Source organism: Carassius auratus, chromosome 42, assembly GCF_003368295.1.
Source record: "Carassius auratus strain Wakin chromosome 42, ASM336829v1, whole genome shotgun sequence".
Classification (NCBI taxonomy): Eukaryota; Metazoa; Chordata; class Actinopteri; order Cypriniformes; family Cyprinidae; genus Carassius; species Carassius auratus.
In genome coordinates, this window is record NC_039284.1 from 11,390,795 (window position 1) to 11,408,393 (window position 17,599).

The 17,599-nt window shown below is 37.5% G+C and overlaps 1 protein-coding gene across 14 annotated transcripts in view; it reads left to right on the forward strand.

Moving 5' to 3' along the window:
* LOC113060651 (gephyrin) overlaps positions 1-17,599 on the forward strand; it is a 78,067-nt gene that overhangs the window by 10,103 nt on the left and 50,365 nt on the right. For all 14 annotated transcript variants that reach the window (XM_026229748.1, XM_026229741.1, XM_026229742.1 and 11 more), the window contains exon 2: positions 16,988-17,066. In XM_026229748.1, coding sequence (XP_026085533.1) covers positions 16,988-17,066 — 79 coding nt within the window. The remainder of the gene's footprint in view (positions 1-16,987; positions 17,067-17,599) is intronic.

Genomic DNA, 17,599 nt, shown 5'->3' on the forward strand with positions numbered 1-17,599 from the left:
TATATTTATCACGTTCAACCATTAGAGTTCACAGAGCAGGCCAGATCATGGGACGCATACACACACACACACACACAGCAGTGTTTTGCATCCTTCAGTATTGTATTAAGAATGCTTTTAAATTCTAATTCAGTTTCCGAATTTCGAGTATTTTAATCAGTGACGTAAAAGCTACATCTAAGAGTTTGTAAATTAATGCATTTATACAGATATACTAGTAGATCTGTGGCTGAAATGCAGCAGTGTTTAATAGTTGGCAGCGCAGAGGCAGAAAACGAGCACGATAATCCTCATGCAGTTTTAATCGGCCTTTAATCATTACTCTCATTACACCCCTCCACTGTCAACAGCACTCAAAACACACACCCGTTCAACGCTAGACACATACAACTCTGAATACATAAGGGAAGGCCTGTGTGTTCTTGGAATGGATTAAGAACACGATTATGGATTTGTGATTGTGTGAGCAAATGTGGTATTATTATATAGTTTTTATCATTTCTCAGTAATGCTGCTGAGATATATTTATATTTTTCTTATTCTTCTTTTTCTTTTTTTTTTTGCATGATTGTGAGCATGTCACTGCTGGTGATGTGATTGTGTGCATGTCACACAGTTTGGATTCAGGGCTGTATTGTGGTGCAAGTCCTGACATGGCTTGTATTGTTTTCCATTTAATCGTCATTAAAAAGCGCATCCAATTTTTTTAGCTGCAGCTCTCTAAGCTGTTTATTATGTGTTTCTACAGTATTTACATATCTTATATCACAGCCAAACATGTCCATGTTATTTGTTAGACTGAAACAGGCTATCTATTTATCAGCATGTTAAGGACCGGTGAGTGTTGGTCTCAGGAAACATGAAACTGGTTCCAAAGTCCATCTTCACACTGAGTCAAGAAGTACAGATACTCTTTCTGGTTAAGCCTTTCTTAAAGTGATTGTGCAGATAAAAATGAAATGGCATCATTTATTCACCCTCATGTTGTTTCAAACCTGTATGAGTTTGTTTCTTCTGTTGAAAACTAGGATTGTGCTGATAGACGATAGTATCGTGTATCGATGATAGTCAGAGATATCGACGTAAGCAGATGTCTCTGTCGATAGTCAAGACGATATTAGGCTCATTATCCTATTCATGTATTAATTTTTAATAATAAAAACTATTATTATTTTTATCAGGCGGTCTATTATAATGCAGCTATCAAACTGCCCAGCAATTTCACTTCAGCACCGCATTTCACACGCACGCACGCACGCAGCACGCACAGCAAATCGCTCTTTTCGTTCATGAGAGATTAACTGTTTCTTGGTGTTACTAAAAAAATAAAGACAAAATAATAACAAGGCGGCAGAGCGAACTTATCATCCATCGTGGTTCTCACGTAGTCCTTCTACGTCATCACCACAAAGTGTGCATTATAAAGGGCACACCGCACTATAATGTGATGCATGCAAAATACATAGTTTTGAACGTTACAAAGTCTCCAACCACAAACAGACGTATATTGTCTGCAGATAGAAGGTATCTCATTGCACTGTAACAAGTAATCTGAATGGTCTATACACAGTATGTGCAATATTTTAAAGAGCCCTCACTAACGGAGTTTAATGCCAAAGTTATGTTAGAACGCATCTCATTCTTGTTTCTGCGGCAGTGCGTCGGTCTCATCATGCGGTCCTGAGCGCTGTATGAATGATGCATCAGTTCAATTCAACTTTACTCCAAATATGAACTTAGCTGTTTTAAATACTTTATCTTTAACGTGTTCGTTTATGTCCAATATTAGTGTTAAACTGTTGGACTTGAAATTGACTATTGATTTTCATCGTGAATGATTTTGCAGAACAATTAGACTGATAACTTCCGTGCACAGATGTGGCAAATTTGTCACAGGACGCGCCAAATGACAGTTGTGTCCGACCATATATGAACTAGCTGTTCAAAATACAGTATTTTTATATTTAACGTTAGTTTATCAGTATGTTTGAAAGTATATCTTTTCGATTATTGGTGATTCCATAGGCTCTCTCTCTTGCGCACCTGCACAGTTTAAAACAGAATTAAACACATTAATTGCATTTACAACTTACTGCTATTACTGTACTACTATTACTAATTTATTTAAATATTAGCTTTTTAAATATTTTTAATGAAATCCATTACATGACTTAATGAATTAGATGTTTGATGTCTACTATATTAGCCACATTCAGATATTAGAAATAAATCTATATAATAACAAATCTATAACATATATGTATATATATATTTATTTACTATTTTATTTATTAGCTCTTTAAATGTGTGTGTGTGTGTGTATGTATGTGTGTATGTATGTGTGTATGTATATATATATATATATATATATATATATATATATATAAAACGTGAGTGACAAATTGACTAAGCAGGCGAGAAAAAAAAATTCCTTATTGTTGATGCCTGAACAGCTCGGTTATATTCCAGGAACACTTCTCACAGTGAGGTAGAAACTGTATCAGTAACAGTACAAGAGGCCCATATGGTGGAAACAGACTGTGTGAGAGAGAGAATCTGCCAAAGTGTCTCAGTAATGATCTCTTCTCTTAAACATAGCTTCCCATCTGAATGTGTCTGTGTTCTGTTGGCCCGCGTCTGGATGAATAATTTAACTCAAGCGTTATCTGGACACAGTGTGACTGCAGCATCTTAGATAATAGAATATAGACATTAATCACAGCGCCCCCCCTGCCCCAAGGCTAAAGGAACCCCCTGGAATCGCACCACTCTCGCACCACTGATCAAATGGACATGCTGCTCTTTCTGTTTATGTAACCTGTTGGTGTGTGTGCTTCAGAGTGTATGAGATTTATTGGTGATGTTTTCTATGCTTGGCATTACTTCAGATTTCTGTGAGTGCAAGGTGGGTAGAGTCTGGTTACTCTCTCAGTCAGATAGACATGGAAATTAATTTGATCCAGCAGAGAAGGGTCGTTCTTGCATGGCTTGTTGTTTGGCAAGCATGCCTTTTTGTGCCAGACAAGCGAAGTTATTAAGAGGTCATTTAACCAACGCTATTATACAAACAGCTAAAAAGGTATGATGCAATAAAAACTCTCTACATGTAAATTCCATTTTTGGTTCTAAGCAGCCGCAACCACAAAAGAAAATGTTGTTGATGATGTTTAACTATTCTTTTTGCACTGGCACACATGCCCCTATGAATCTAATTGAGCCAAATTTGTGTTTAATGTAGAGTATCCTATGTTAACAATAAAACATTTCCAATTTGCTGTAATAGCCATGTCACACAGCCGTTTAAAGCTCATTTTGTTTAAGATATCCATTAATGTTTTATGATATATTTTATTTATACACATAAATGTACAATACAGAATCTCCACTCTGAAGCCAAGCACCAGTGCTTTAATTAACATTATATAGGGTTGTTGTTAATTCCAAACATGGGGCGATGCAAATAATGCCAAATACACAACATCTCTATTTCTGAAGGATCATGTGACACTGAAGACTGGGGTAATGAATGCTGAAAATACAGCTTTGTGTCTATGGAATAAATTACATTTCAAATATTTTACAATAGAAAACAATTGACCTATTTCACAATATTACTGATTTCACAGTGTTCTAATAAACTTTTGAATTGTATGTGTATAAATAAAATATAGCATAAAACATTAATGGATACAATACTGAGTGTACGATAATTGTAATATTATATTGTATTGATTTTATTCTTTATCTAATAATGGAATAATTCAAGTGCCAGTTTGTGTATTTATGTTGGCTGGGGTGAAAAAAAGAGAAACATTACATCACATCTGGGTAATATAACACGTTGGCGTAATGAGATCTGTTATGTGATCTGAGCTCTGTGGCCATACAGATGTGTTTGCGGAGGGGAGTCCACACACATCTGCCTTGAGAACACAACTTCTGTCAACTCAGACTCAGACTTGATTCATTCTCTTCATTTTCTGACGCGAACACACTTTGGGTCATCCACCAAACACACGGATGCAAGAAGTGAATGAACAGAGCACCTTTATGTCAGCGTGGTGTGTGTGAGACCCAGGGAGTCGTTCCGCAGCAGATTAAGCTTCCGATTCGGATGCAGAGCTGGATTGTGGGATTACAGCTCTCACACATTGCAGCTCAACTGAGTCTTCATGTGCAGTGTCTGTCTAGTGAAGGACAGTGCCACTGTTACAGTCCTCAGAAACTTTGCAACTAGAGGCCTACAGGAAGTTCTTATTCTCTTGTTTTTTTGTGCATAGAAGCACAAGTGAGACTGAGCTGCTTTAGTGAATGTTTAATGGAATAGTTCATAGTTTTTTTTTTCAAACTTGTTTTTTGATCAAAACACGAATGAAGAAATTTGAATAAAACCTAAGACATTTGTCACTCCATTTTTAACTCTATTAGATGAAAGTGTTGATGAATCAAAACATTCATAATGTAATCTAAATGAATCAAGTGGCTTAAAGTCTTCTGAAGAGACATAATCGCTTTTGATGAACTGATTTAATTTAAGCTAGGGCTGTGCATAAAATCGAAATGCGATTTTCATGCACATCTCATCAGTAAAGATGCTCCTGTAATTAGAAGTATATCTCCAGCACGTGCGTTCAGATCAGGGTTGCCAGGTTTTCACAATAAATCCTGCCCAGTTGCTTCTCAAAACTAGTCCAAAACTAGCCCAATCGCGCTTCCAGGTTCCCCGATAAAATAAAATCTTCCCGGGGTTAAAATATACGTTCTTTAGCAGGATTGCCTTGGTAAAATTAGCATTTTAGGGGCTAAATATCACGTTATTTCTATTAGGGGTCACATTGACCCGCGGACATGAAAACAACCACAGATTTGGCAACACCGGTTGGCATTTACTTCCCCCGAGCCGTAATTCACTGACAATCTACACAAAATCGATGTTAAAATCGCAGGCGATTCTTTGTCGATTTTGAAAACGATTTTGTGTTCGTTTTCGGTAGACTACGGCTCTGTGTAGTAACTGCCGCTCCACCTGAACCAGTGTTGCCAAGTCTGCGATTGTTTTTCATGTCCGCGGTTTGAAGCAACCCCAATACCAATAACGTGATATTTAGCCCCTAAAATGCAAATTTTACCAAGGCAACCCTGCTAAAAAACGTATATTTTAACCCCGGGAAGAATTTTTTTTTATCGGGGAACCTTCAGGAATCAAGCGAACCAATGTCTTGGTTCTGTGTACTATTCTCAGGCTTCATTAAAATATCTTCATTTATGTTTCAAACTTGAATCATTTGAATGAAAGTTTTATGACTTCAGAATGACATGAGGCTCAGTAAATGATGGTTGAATTGTTATTTTTTAGGGAACTATGCCTTTAAACCAGAAAACATCTAATAGGGATTAAGATAATTTTTTAAACCGAATTGATGAGAAGCTTTGCATCACTCTGCGGGTTATAGGAGGATGCTGTCTGTATATTTTAGGATTTCTGCCTCTTTATTTTTAGAGGTGGTTGTGAGGGCATAGGAAGTCATGTGATATCCCAAGTTAGCACATCATCATGTCTGGCTAAGCCACGACTCCAACACCTTTCTCTGTTCAAAGGCCCAGTTTTATTTTAAGTTATGTTTACCTATTGAAAAAGGAAGATGTTTTAGAAGATATTAAAGTAGCTTTTAGTTTGTAACAGTCTTAAACCACGGTTTTCTACCTGCTATTGCTATAGTCAAAGGCAAATTATATTAGGAGGAGGCACATTTTCATTCTATAGACTGTGCCGTGGTTTGGATTCAAGCAGAACTGTTTACGGTAGTAACCAACATTCTTCAAAGTGTCTTCTTCATTTGTGTTCCGCAGGAATTTGAAGGTGAGTTTCAGTAGTATTTGAGAAAAAAGCAGGCACTTTGTTCAACTGAAATCTTTCTAAAAACTAAATAAGATGACAGAAATGCTCTTTCAATCCAGTATGGTTCTGTTGTGTTTGCCCCATAGACTTCTATTGCAAGTCCATAATCCTCGATGCCATTTATTCTTTGTTTTCTGTCATAATTAGTAACAGATGCATTCCATAGACCTTAACTCATAATAAACCCAAAATATCCCTTTAAGAGGAATCCCAAAATCATGTTTCAATGTGTTACAGTGACCGCTCTGCTCTTAATGAATGTCTTGCAGGAGAGTAAACAGGTTTGTTTCTGTGTGTTATGTGTGTGCTTGCATGAGGCAAAAGTGCTAATGAAAGCACAGGGGTCATCAGCAGTGGGCTTTAAGATAATTACCAGCGTTCACAAGGGGAATAGCTCTGTGTGTGTGTGTGTGTGTGTCTTGGCTGTAAGGGTTTGCGTCATTCTGTAAATCTAAATCTCCCAATCCTTCCTGTGTATTTTCTCTCGCAGGATGTATGTTTCATCTCATTCATCATTTATCTACTCTTCTTTTCATCCTCCTTTTATTCTCATCCCCAGTCTCTCGCTCTTCTACACCTCCCCAGTTCTCTTCTTCAGTCTTCCGATCCCTTCATCATTCACCATTGTTCTTCCTGACTGACCATCTGTCTTTCTCCATCTCTGTTTGTTATTCTGTCTCTCTCTGTCTCGGTTTGCATTTTTTTTTCTTTCGTTCTTTAGATGAGGCCTATGATTTTAATAATCTCTGTCCTTTGAATTTTAGAAGTGGTAAAAAACGTAGGAGAGTGAAAGAGCTCAAGATTACAGAAATGGAGGGATGTGAAGAGATGAGATTCCTCTCTGTTATGTGTGTGGCGGCTTCCTGAAAGAATCTCTTCTCAATATTTATCAGTGTGGTAATGAAAGATTAATAATGGCGGAAAGCCCAACCTCACAGACATTTATAAAAAGACCATTGTAGAAAAAATGTGGAATTATTTCAGCTGTTACTACACAGAGCCGTTGTTAACTGAGAAGATGCGCCAATAAACGCTGAAAATGAACGTGGATTTGCGCAGCTTCTCAGTTAACAACAGCTCAGTGTAGTAACAGCTGCTCTATGTGAAATCACGCACCTGATGGAATTAACCGCTGATTAGAGAACCGGCTTTACTGACGAGATGCGCATAACGATCGGCCGATCGTGATCGGAGCACCCCTAAGATTTTTTATCTTCAATTATAAAATATGTCGTTTACAAAGTTGTGAAACTACAGGTAGGGTTGGGCGATGTCTACATATTTGGCATTCGACAATGTCTACAGTGAAACATTGTGTTGAACGATGATATCGGCAGTGGTGAAGGCGAGTGGGCGGTTAGTTTTGGGGGGTTGTGGAGTTAGGGGTGTGCCCAAAGCATGAATCCTTATAAGGGAAAACAATTAACGATTCCTAACATCGTGTCTACACTGGATGCGAGCAGCACGGAGCAACTCGACAAAATACTATAGAACCACTGATCAATAATAGAGATTCATTATATATAGATTAGTCAACAGGACTCTGTATTATCAATTATTCTGTTTACACTGGATGCAGTGCGGCATGACTCCACAAATCAATGACAGTAAACTGCTGTAGCATTCTATTTATGATGTGATGACACAAATTTCAAATGATTTTCAACGGTTGCTTTGTCTCTCAAGTGTAGTCAGTCTTTAGCTGATGTGGCGTGGCACCACACGACAACTGTGGCATCCGGTGTAGACTAAAGGCATTTTTTCAGGACTCGGATAGAAACAAAATCACTATAAATTACTATAAATCACAGCAGGACAGATGGAGGCACCAGTGCTCTCATTTGCTCTTAAAATACTCCGTCATTTTTGGTCATACAGATAAAAGTAATAAATCTTTTGAATTTGTAAAGATTCTACGTTTATTTGTATATACTCAGAATAACAACGAAATGTTGTGACTCTGTAAAATAATTAAAGCAAACAAGATGTGCTTTCTGCCATCTCGGTCTTGTCAACTTGAGCAAGAAACTTAGAAGCTCAGTGTATGAAAAAACAAATCTATAGAGAGTGAAATGTCTACTTTCAAATTAAAAAAAATAAATAGAAAACACGCTTGTTATGATGAATGATATACAGTACATGAAATTGAATGTGTGTGCAGTGCACATGTGTGGTCTTTCCTAATACTGTGAATATTTATTTGATATTTATCATCAGTTTGAACTTTCAAAGTTTCAAAAGACAGACTAAAAGTACTCCCTTCTTTTAGGAACTTCTTTTCTTTGTGTGTGAGCTTGCTTGCTTTGTTATTGTGTGGTGTTGGCATTGTTTGCATGCGTCCTGTATGTGTGTTCAGTTTTGAGAGATGTGTAACATTTTGCTGACTAAGCAAGTTAGCAGTGGAGTTGCTGTGCATGATGTTTTATTAATCTGCTCTGGAAAGAGAGAGAAGACGAGGGCAGCTTCCAACACATGGTTTTTAAGTCATTATTCACTCAGACTTTGATCAGGGTGGCATTCTTTAGTCTGACTTCACAGAACCTCATGGTGGGATGTTTAGAGTGGATTCTGTTGGTGCAGAAGGCCAGTGAGAAGATCTTCTGCTTGAAGAGCCTAGTGTTTATGGAGCATATTTCTTGGATAAAAAAAAATAAAAAAAAAACAAGTACAGAAGCTGCTAGCTTGACTAGTTTAAAAGAATTTTCTTGCTTTGAGGGAAGCTGAAATGTGTGGCTTGTTATTTTTAGCGGTTGACCGATATATCGCCAAGCCCTATAAATCGGATATTTTTCAAATATCGGCATTGGCCGATACGTTTTCCTGCTTGGCCGATGTGTTCGAGTTGGGACTTTTATTTTGATGGTGCTGAGAGCGGCTCTCACACTCTCACTCTCTTGTTTGTCGTCGTCGTTAACATTTCTGTCTAACACAGATAGAAGTCTATCTTATCACATAGAGCGGTTAAACAAAGAAATGAATGCATGCAGAATGTATTATAACGATTTATTTTATATTAAATTAAATTAAATTAAATTAAATTAAATTCATACATTTAGCAGACGCTTTTATCCAAAGCGAATTACAGTGCATTCAGGCTATCAATTTTTACCTATCATGTGTTCCCGGCGAATCAAACCCCCTACCTTGCGCTAGCTTGCTTGCTAACGCAATGCTCTACCAGTTGTGCTACAGGAACACTAAACTTTATCTCAACATCTTACAAAATATACCTTATAAAAAACTGGATATTAGGCCTATTGGTAATAGAAAGGCAAACATTATAATACTTTCTCGTTTAACGTCAGCATTAAGCAAATACGCATTTATATAATTTAAAGAAATCTTTGAAAGACTAATGAACATTTAATTTCACAAACCTTGCAAACTCAAACTTTGTCATGTGTTCTCTGTGTGATGGTCAGTCCGTGTGAATTGAATGCTTTAAACTATAAACCCAGTGCACACAAACTTCCCAGAATACTTCCCCTGTTGGTTACAGTGTTTACTTTCTTTTTAATTATATTTGTATTAAATATTTTATTATTTGTGAAAAATACTGTCATCTATAGTATAAGCATGTTTCTTTTACATTTATTTTCTAATCCATTGTCAAATGATTTCGAATTTCTTAAATATTAATAATAATATTTTAAAAAATAATATCGGCTTTATATTTATATATATATATCTCAGCTATCATCCCCTGCTTTCCAAGATATCGGCATCGTCTGTCAAAAAACACATATCGGTTGACCACTAGTTATTTTGTTAAATCACTTATAATGTTATTTTAGTTGTCTTTTTAGCAGTGAGATTAAACAATATGTTGCAATATGCACTTACAGTGGAAGCATAAGGGTTCAGGCAGTAAACATTTTAAAACGAAACTGCTTTCCTACTTTTTTAGGAACTTTTCAATCACATACATGTATTATCAACTTTATACATATTAAAATTAGACTAGAATTGGTTACTAACTTTGTCTTTTTAAATTTCCATCCAATCTTTCATGACATAAAGCTAGTAACATTCACTAAATATGCATCCGATGTCCCCAAAGATGGCAAAGAAAATGCCACTGGTGAGTAGTTTATTCTAAAATGGACGAACCCACCATTTAATCGGTTACAAATGTCTGGGGAATTTTAAATCCCCTAATTCATATTCATGAGCATGGTTCACAATGTTTTGGGGATCATTTATTTTCTTGTATATGCTGATGATCAGTAAGCCTGAATGGCTAAAGGTTGAGCCCTGACTGAATCGAGATGTTACAGCAGTGACCTGGAGGCAGCGGTCATTCAAAACAACCAAAAATATCAGTGACTTGAAGCAGTCCTGTGCACAGAAGTAGGCCAAAATACCTTTAAGTTGATGTGCTGGAGTGATGGAGTAGCCTGCAGGAAATGTTTAGAAGTCATGACTGCTAAATGAAGTGCTACTCAGTACTTCCTGTCACCATTGTATAAGTGTGTTTGATTATGTATGTGTGTGTTTTTATAGGAAATATGATGTTGCTATTTTCTCAATGATTTAATTAAACCTCCCTCCTTCCTCTCTAGAACACGTCCACTATTCTTTCACATTTTCCTTTTTACCCATTCCCTTCTTTGCCTTTGTGAAACGCTTATCTAGAAATTGAGCTTTTGTAGACTCTATACGATACATTTCGCATAAAGGTGCTTTGAAATGCAGCTCACAGATTTAAGTTCCATTGTGACTTTCTCTCTTCTCTCCTTAACATCATCCCCTCACACACACGCACACAACGTATCCAGCACTGTTAACCACGTGCCTGGGGATCGCTATGTTCCTGTCACTGATCTAATGAAGTTCAACTGAAACCTACACAGACCAGCTCCCTCTCTTCTTGGAAACCCTTTTCTTTTAGCTCATATTCCATTTTCTTTCCGTATCTCTTGTTTCCAGAGCAGTCTTGCATAGTCATGAAGGTGGAGGCAGAGGGCAGTAGAGATGCTCATTGATTAGATCTAGAGCGAGGAGTGAGTGATATATAACATTTCTCTTGGGGAGTTGGTCCAGGGGGCTTCTTTGATTGGTCAGCAGGATGTTTCACATGCACAACTCTGACTGGACACACATCTGAACACAGCAAAGGCCTCTAACTCATTTTGATAGTGGTGCTTGAGAAGGCTACTCTTTGGAAAATTAAAAAATGTACTAACCCTAGGCATTGAACTTTGGCACATAGCTTGTCCTGCATCCTTTATGCTAAGAGCATGAATGATTTCAAATTGTGCAGCTGGTATGGAAAGTTGAGCCTCCAAGAATGATTTGTACAATTTTAGATAAAAGCAAACAATTTTACCTAAAGTAACTTAAATTCAAGGTATTCCTTGGGAAATGAACCTTTGACCATGGCATTGTTAATGCATCAGCTACAGATTCACAACTAGAATGTCATAGAGACATGGTGGTAGGCTTTTATTATTGTTTTGTTTTTATTTTTAAACCACATCAAATGAAAAGTCCCCCAAACTATTTTCTAAATACATGTTATTGATATTTTATTGGTATTTTAAGATGCATATGAACAATTATGTGAGCTGCCTATTTTTTTTTTTCATGTTAAATCAAAATGTCCTGTTGACACACTTTTCTCTGGTGACATATATGCCAGACTTCTCCAGCTATTTAGTGTTTTTAAAAGAGACATCAGATGGAATTTGCACTTTTTTTCACTTTTTTTCCCCTTGTGTGTCTGCCAGCTCAGAAAAGCTCTTGAGAAAAGTGCAGCCAGTTCGTAATTGATAATCATTTGTTCATCTTTTCAATTTGCAGCTGGTTTCTACCTAGAAAGCAAGCTACTTAAATAAGATAATATCATTCACATTGAGAAGAAAGCTCCAAATCTTCAAAGTTTTAATAGTCATTTTAAGTCTACACCACAACTGTAACCATAGGTTCCGAGAAACTGTTCACTACCAAATTGTAGAAAAAGATCTGGCAAACTATCCAGTGCATATTTGTGTTTGCACTCTGGAGAGCATCAAAATGTCTCTATTAAAATAAATGTTTTTGCAACATTGAGCAATGTAGCCAATCACAGACATATTGGTTGAGTTCTTGAACACAGTTGCCAATCAGAGGAGTTAGAATCCAGTTTTTCTGACTTTGAAGCATAGCCTACTGCAACATAAAACTCCATGCGATCACCTTTAACATGAGCTACTGATGAAAACTGCTTCTAGAACTAAATACTGAGGGTACTTCAGAAATTGAGTATGCTCTGGCCTCAATAAGTATAATTTTTCTCATGTATTTTTTCCATCCATTGCTCTTTTAAGTGTGAATACTGCATAATATGTAGATGTCTTTCCCTAAACTGTGCAGCATGTACAGTATGTGGATGATTTTTTTTATTTTTTTAATCCAAATTCTAAATAGATTATATATGGCAAGCACACAAAGAGCACTCCCTTTGTAATCACTAAAAAGCTCTCCTTCGTCATAGTTCATCACGGTCTCATGACGTTTTGTTCAAATGAGGATTCGCAAGCTTGCAAAACTCCACAATGAACAAAAATGAGCAGGACTTTTGTTAATTTCCTCCGTGAAAATCTCTAGTTAGAGTAAACATTGATGTACATGGACTTCATCAAATACTCCTTGCATCTGTTGATTTCATTTTATGTGTGGATTATTTGGTTTTATTTAGTGTGAATCTCCGGTTTCAACAGCTCTGTACAAATTTATATATATATATATATATATATATATATATATATATATATATATATATATATATATAAACAATGTGATATGTGGCCGCCCAATGTTTATTTTAATCGATTAAAAACACAAAACCTTAGGCTATTTACCCTCTATAGAGAGTTTGACTCCTCACCCTAGGGTTGTGGGTTCGAATCTATAACACGACTTAGGTGCCCTTGAGCAAGGCATCGAACCCCCAACTGCTCCCCGTGCACCGCAGCATAAATGGCTGCCCACTGCTCCGGGTGTGTGCTCACAGTGTGTGTGTGTGTTCATTGCTCTGTGTGTGTGCACTTTGGATGGGTTAAATGCAGAGCACGAATTCTGAGTATGGGTCACCATACTTGGCTGAATGTCACTTCACTTTTTTTTTTGCATCTGCGTGGCTTCCGTTAAACATTTTCCGTGTGTATTAAAGCCAGTTTTTCTGACTGTCGAATGTCTGACTACTTGACACTTTGCAGTTCATGTTTCTGGTTGTGAATTGAATTCTTCATCAGCTGAACTTCGCATGGAGAAAAAAACTTGAAAAACGAACACCAAGTAGGCCTAGTTTAACACTGAGTAATGAGCCCATATCATTTTGGGTCGGGGGTGTTACGGAGGTTGGGCACCCAGTGGCATTGACATAAATTGGTGCCTATGACTGTAACATTAACATCAATATAGTTGAAGTCCCTTTCAGGATGATTTTCTTCCAGCTGATGAATGATTTGACCACTGACAGCCAATTACAAGCCACACAGCTTTAAGACTGCAGCGTGCACGTGCAATAAACAGAACGTTATCATTTGTTGGTGTTGACACTAGTTTATTAGTTTGATCTCGTTTTTATGGTTGCACTTTATTTTACTTTACATGTACTTACACTGTACTTATTTTCGAAAGTACTGGAAAATATAAGGTAAATACATGGGTAAGGGGTAGAAATAGGTTCAGGTTTAGTATCTAGTTATAACCTAATTTTGCAAAACTCACACATGTCTCGGAAAATGTACAAATCAAATTTTAGTCATGTTAGGCTACTAAAAGAGCTCTTTAATGGAAGTTTCAACCTTATTTGCTACTTAGTGTCAGAATAAACCTTGAAAAACCTGAAGGGGGATGAAACAAGACAGAAAGAAAATTAAACCAACTGGATTAGCTGATCGTCCAATTGGAGTCATACTCGTCCGTTTGCTCTGAGCTTTAGTACCCGATGTTTCTATATGCAGTCTTTTATATCAGGAGGGTTTTTATAGGGAATGTTGCTCCACCGAGATTTGAGGCTCAAAGCTGGGCTTATCTTCTCCCAGGTGTTGGACCTGTGCTGTTTGAGGAACAGAGTGAGGTCCACAGGTCTTCTCTGGATGTAGGCAGGGGTTAACGAGACAGGGTTTTACACCAGCTCCGCTCATGCAAGTCTAACTCCTACTCACAGCCGCAGGCAACACACACTTGCGCACGCTCACACACACACACACACACACACACACAGTCTCACGCTGAGAGGGAAACTCTCACCTCACCAAAGTGTCCATGCAGACAGACTTTTCCGTCTGCAGAGCTGTGAGTCACAGACATGAGGTAGAAAGAGAGTGTGTCGGTGTGTGCTCGTACCTTCCTACAAACAGAGCTTGAAGGATGCTGTTTCTTTGTAACCTGAGAATTGGAGATGTTCAGTAATTAATTTACACTTGTATTACTTAATGTAACACTATATTTCCTTTTAACAAACAAAAAATGTAACATGATATTTCCATGCTCTTTTGAACACATACTATACTTATTACCATGTTTTATCCTCTGAATACCATGGTATACAACAAATTACTGTGGTGTTACCATTAATCACTGTACTATGGGAATGCATAATATTCTCTGAAGTACATTAAGAGTACTATAATATCATGATATGTAGCCTAAATAGTACTTATTCTGTTCATATTTCGACAATATTATAGTAATACTGAATTATTTTAAGTACCTTGGCGTTCTTTTAAATACCATTGTGGAGTATTATAGTATTACCAACCATTTCTATCATAGTACCATATGGTTAAATCATATTTTTGGGAATACTATTTAAATACAATGGTATCACTATTTATTTATTTTTTGAGTTCTTTGGAATACCGTGCAATGCAATGGGTATTATCATTTGGTTGCTAAGAGTGTACCACCACAGTAGTTTTTGTAATGTTTGCAAGGAACAAAGACAATGGCTTTGACAAGGATTTGATCTGCTTAACCATGCTTTGTTTGAGAGGTGTAGCTCTTTAGTAGATCCGGAAAAATAGACAACTCTCCTCTCCTCTCATGCAGGGTAGAGCTGTGGTGACATTAACATTCTGATGCCTTAACATCGCTGATGAATGTTCCAACTGCTGCACCCCTCTCTCTCTCTCTCTCTCTCTCTCTGTCTCGCATACACACACGGTCACTTATATACTCTATGCATCGGCAGAATAATCCTCCTCCTTCACACTCATTTAAACACACACAGACGTTGCATTTGTGTGCCTGTGACAAGAAGTTCTTTGCAGCCTCTCTGAGGAGAGCTCACTTCTCCTGCCTCCTGCAGGAAACACCAGCCTATTTATAGATCAAGGGTTACAGGGTGGAGAGAGAGAGAGAGAACAGAGAGAGCAAGAGATGAGGAGAAAAGAGAGAAGGGTGAGAAAATGCTGCAATTATGAAGCAAGTGTTGCAGCGAGCCCTTGTGCGTGATAGAGAATTTGATGGTGAATGGCAGTGCTTTATCATTTATTTACACAGCACAGGTCACTCTCTTCTCTCGTCACAGATTTTGACCTGTTTTGAGCTGCACTAGACCCTTATATCCACATCACAATGCAGTTGAATTTACTATTATTTATATTACTATTAAAAGCATTTGCAAGTATTTTTTAATTTGGTAATGCAGCATATTTCTAGGTGATGCATATTCGATGAGAACATTTTTTAGGAATAGACTTCATTTAACCATAGAGAATGAATTATGAACAGTCACCTCTATATGACTGGTGGCTGAGAAATAAGAGGACATGGTGACCTTAAAAAGTCATTTCAGAGGCATAGAAATTTGTTTTATTGTAAAGATATTTTTCTTTGAGATAATGCACAATAAGACCAGGTTTAAATAGGGTTTCAATGTTGACTTGAGGGATTGTAATACTTAAGTCTGGATTTGATCTTGGTCTTGTCATGGACTCTGGAGCATTTGGAACATTCAGTCTTGTCTCAGAATACAAACACTGCAGATACATTTTGTTTTTCTGTACCGACTCGCAGATATGTTCACTCTGTGCTGGACCGGTATGTATACACTGTGGAGACTTGTGCGATACTGTTTCTAAATCAGGCTTCGTTCAGACTCGACCCACTTCTCGTCTTAGTCTTAACTGACTTTGACTACAACACTGATATAGTCCATACTTTTTTATTTTGTTCCCCAAAGTACAGTGATACGTTTAGTTAAGTTTTCTTGCGCCACAAACGGCGATCATGTACTTTATGTCTCTTTTCAACTTTTTTGTACTACTGTGCTTTTAGTGGAATAGTTCACCCCCCACCCCACCAAAAAAAAGTAGGAAATGCCATTATTTACTCACTCTCATTTCATTTTGAACTGGTATGACTTACTTTGTACTGTGGAACACAAAATAAGACATTTTTTGAAGAATGTTTAAACCCTTTTGCCTATACAGTCCAAACAACATTTTTATTTTTGGATGAAATATGTCTTTAAGACTTCTATACGTTTAATTGGCTAATTTCTTTCTAACTTCTCACTTGTAATGCTAGTGAATTCAAAATAGGCATTGATATGTGAATGTGGTTAGGGTTATGCTAATGAGCTTACTGTATTTGCATCAATACCATGTAGATGGCATTATTATGTGTTCAAAAAGAAGGAAAGAAGCAAGATTTTTATTGATACACCCCCTTTAACTACAGTTGCAATTGTAACTACGGGTAGTTTTTTGGTGGTGCTTGAGGATGTGTACTGAACTGATGGTTATCATTGGTGGCGTTTCTGCTCACCATGATAAAGGTTGTAAAATCTTCGAAGAATTTGACAGCACAGAGGAGGACAGTAATGTTAATGCTCTGTGGTGTGTAACACTCCGTTACACAGAATACATGAGGGCCTTAGATTATGAATCTTCATGCTTATAGCTGTGTGCTTTTGTTGAGTAATGTGTTTGGACATAACTCATATTCTCTCAAACCTCAGGACTAACGTGATGTTCAAGGAATCAGACATGTATGGTCTTTGAAGGGGCATTCTGTTATTTCCATTCAATGATGTGCCTTTTTTTCTCTTTTTCCATGTCTCACATCCTTTCTCTATCTCTTTCCTGTCTGCAGTGAGTGACAGCTGCTTCAGAAACCTTGCTGAGGACCGCAGTGGAATAAACCTCAAAGATCTTGTCCATGACCCGTCCTTGTAAGTGACTCACATACAAACACATTGGTAATGTAAAATACTACATCAGGTCCTGTACACCATAGGACATTTCCAGTCATCGTGTTCCATTCCTAGACTTTCTGTGCTGAATGGATGGATGTCCTTCATGGAGATTAAGGCCCTGTCCCAGATCAAGGCATGTTCATGAAGTTCACAAAACGGCAGGGCAATGGTGTACAGTCTTGCTCCTGGAGGGCCAGTGTCCAAATGAGTCCTCTAAACTGCCACAAAACACTTGCATGGAAGTTTCTAGTAATCCTGAAAACCTTGATTAATTCTAACTAACTCTGCAGGATAGTGGCCCTCCAAGAGCAGGATTGGACATCTTTGCCATAGTGTAACCCTCTTTACTGCCCTCGAATGCAGCCTTATGCTGATCCCACACTGATGTGAACTACTACCAAACAATCCAGACTGATCTGTGAACTTGGTGGAGGACTTTGGGACAAGGCCCTAAGAGTCCATCCTTTGCAAAAGGAGGAAACCTGCTACAGTTTCTTACTCAGTATGTC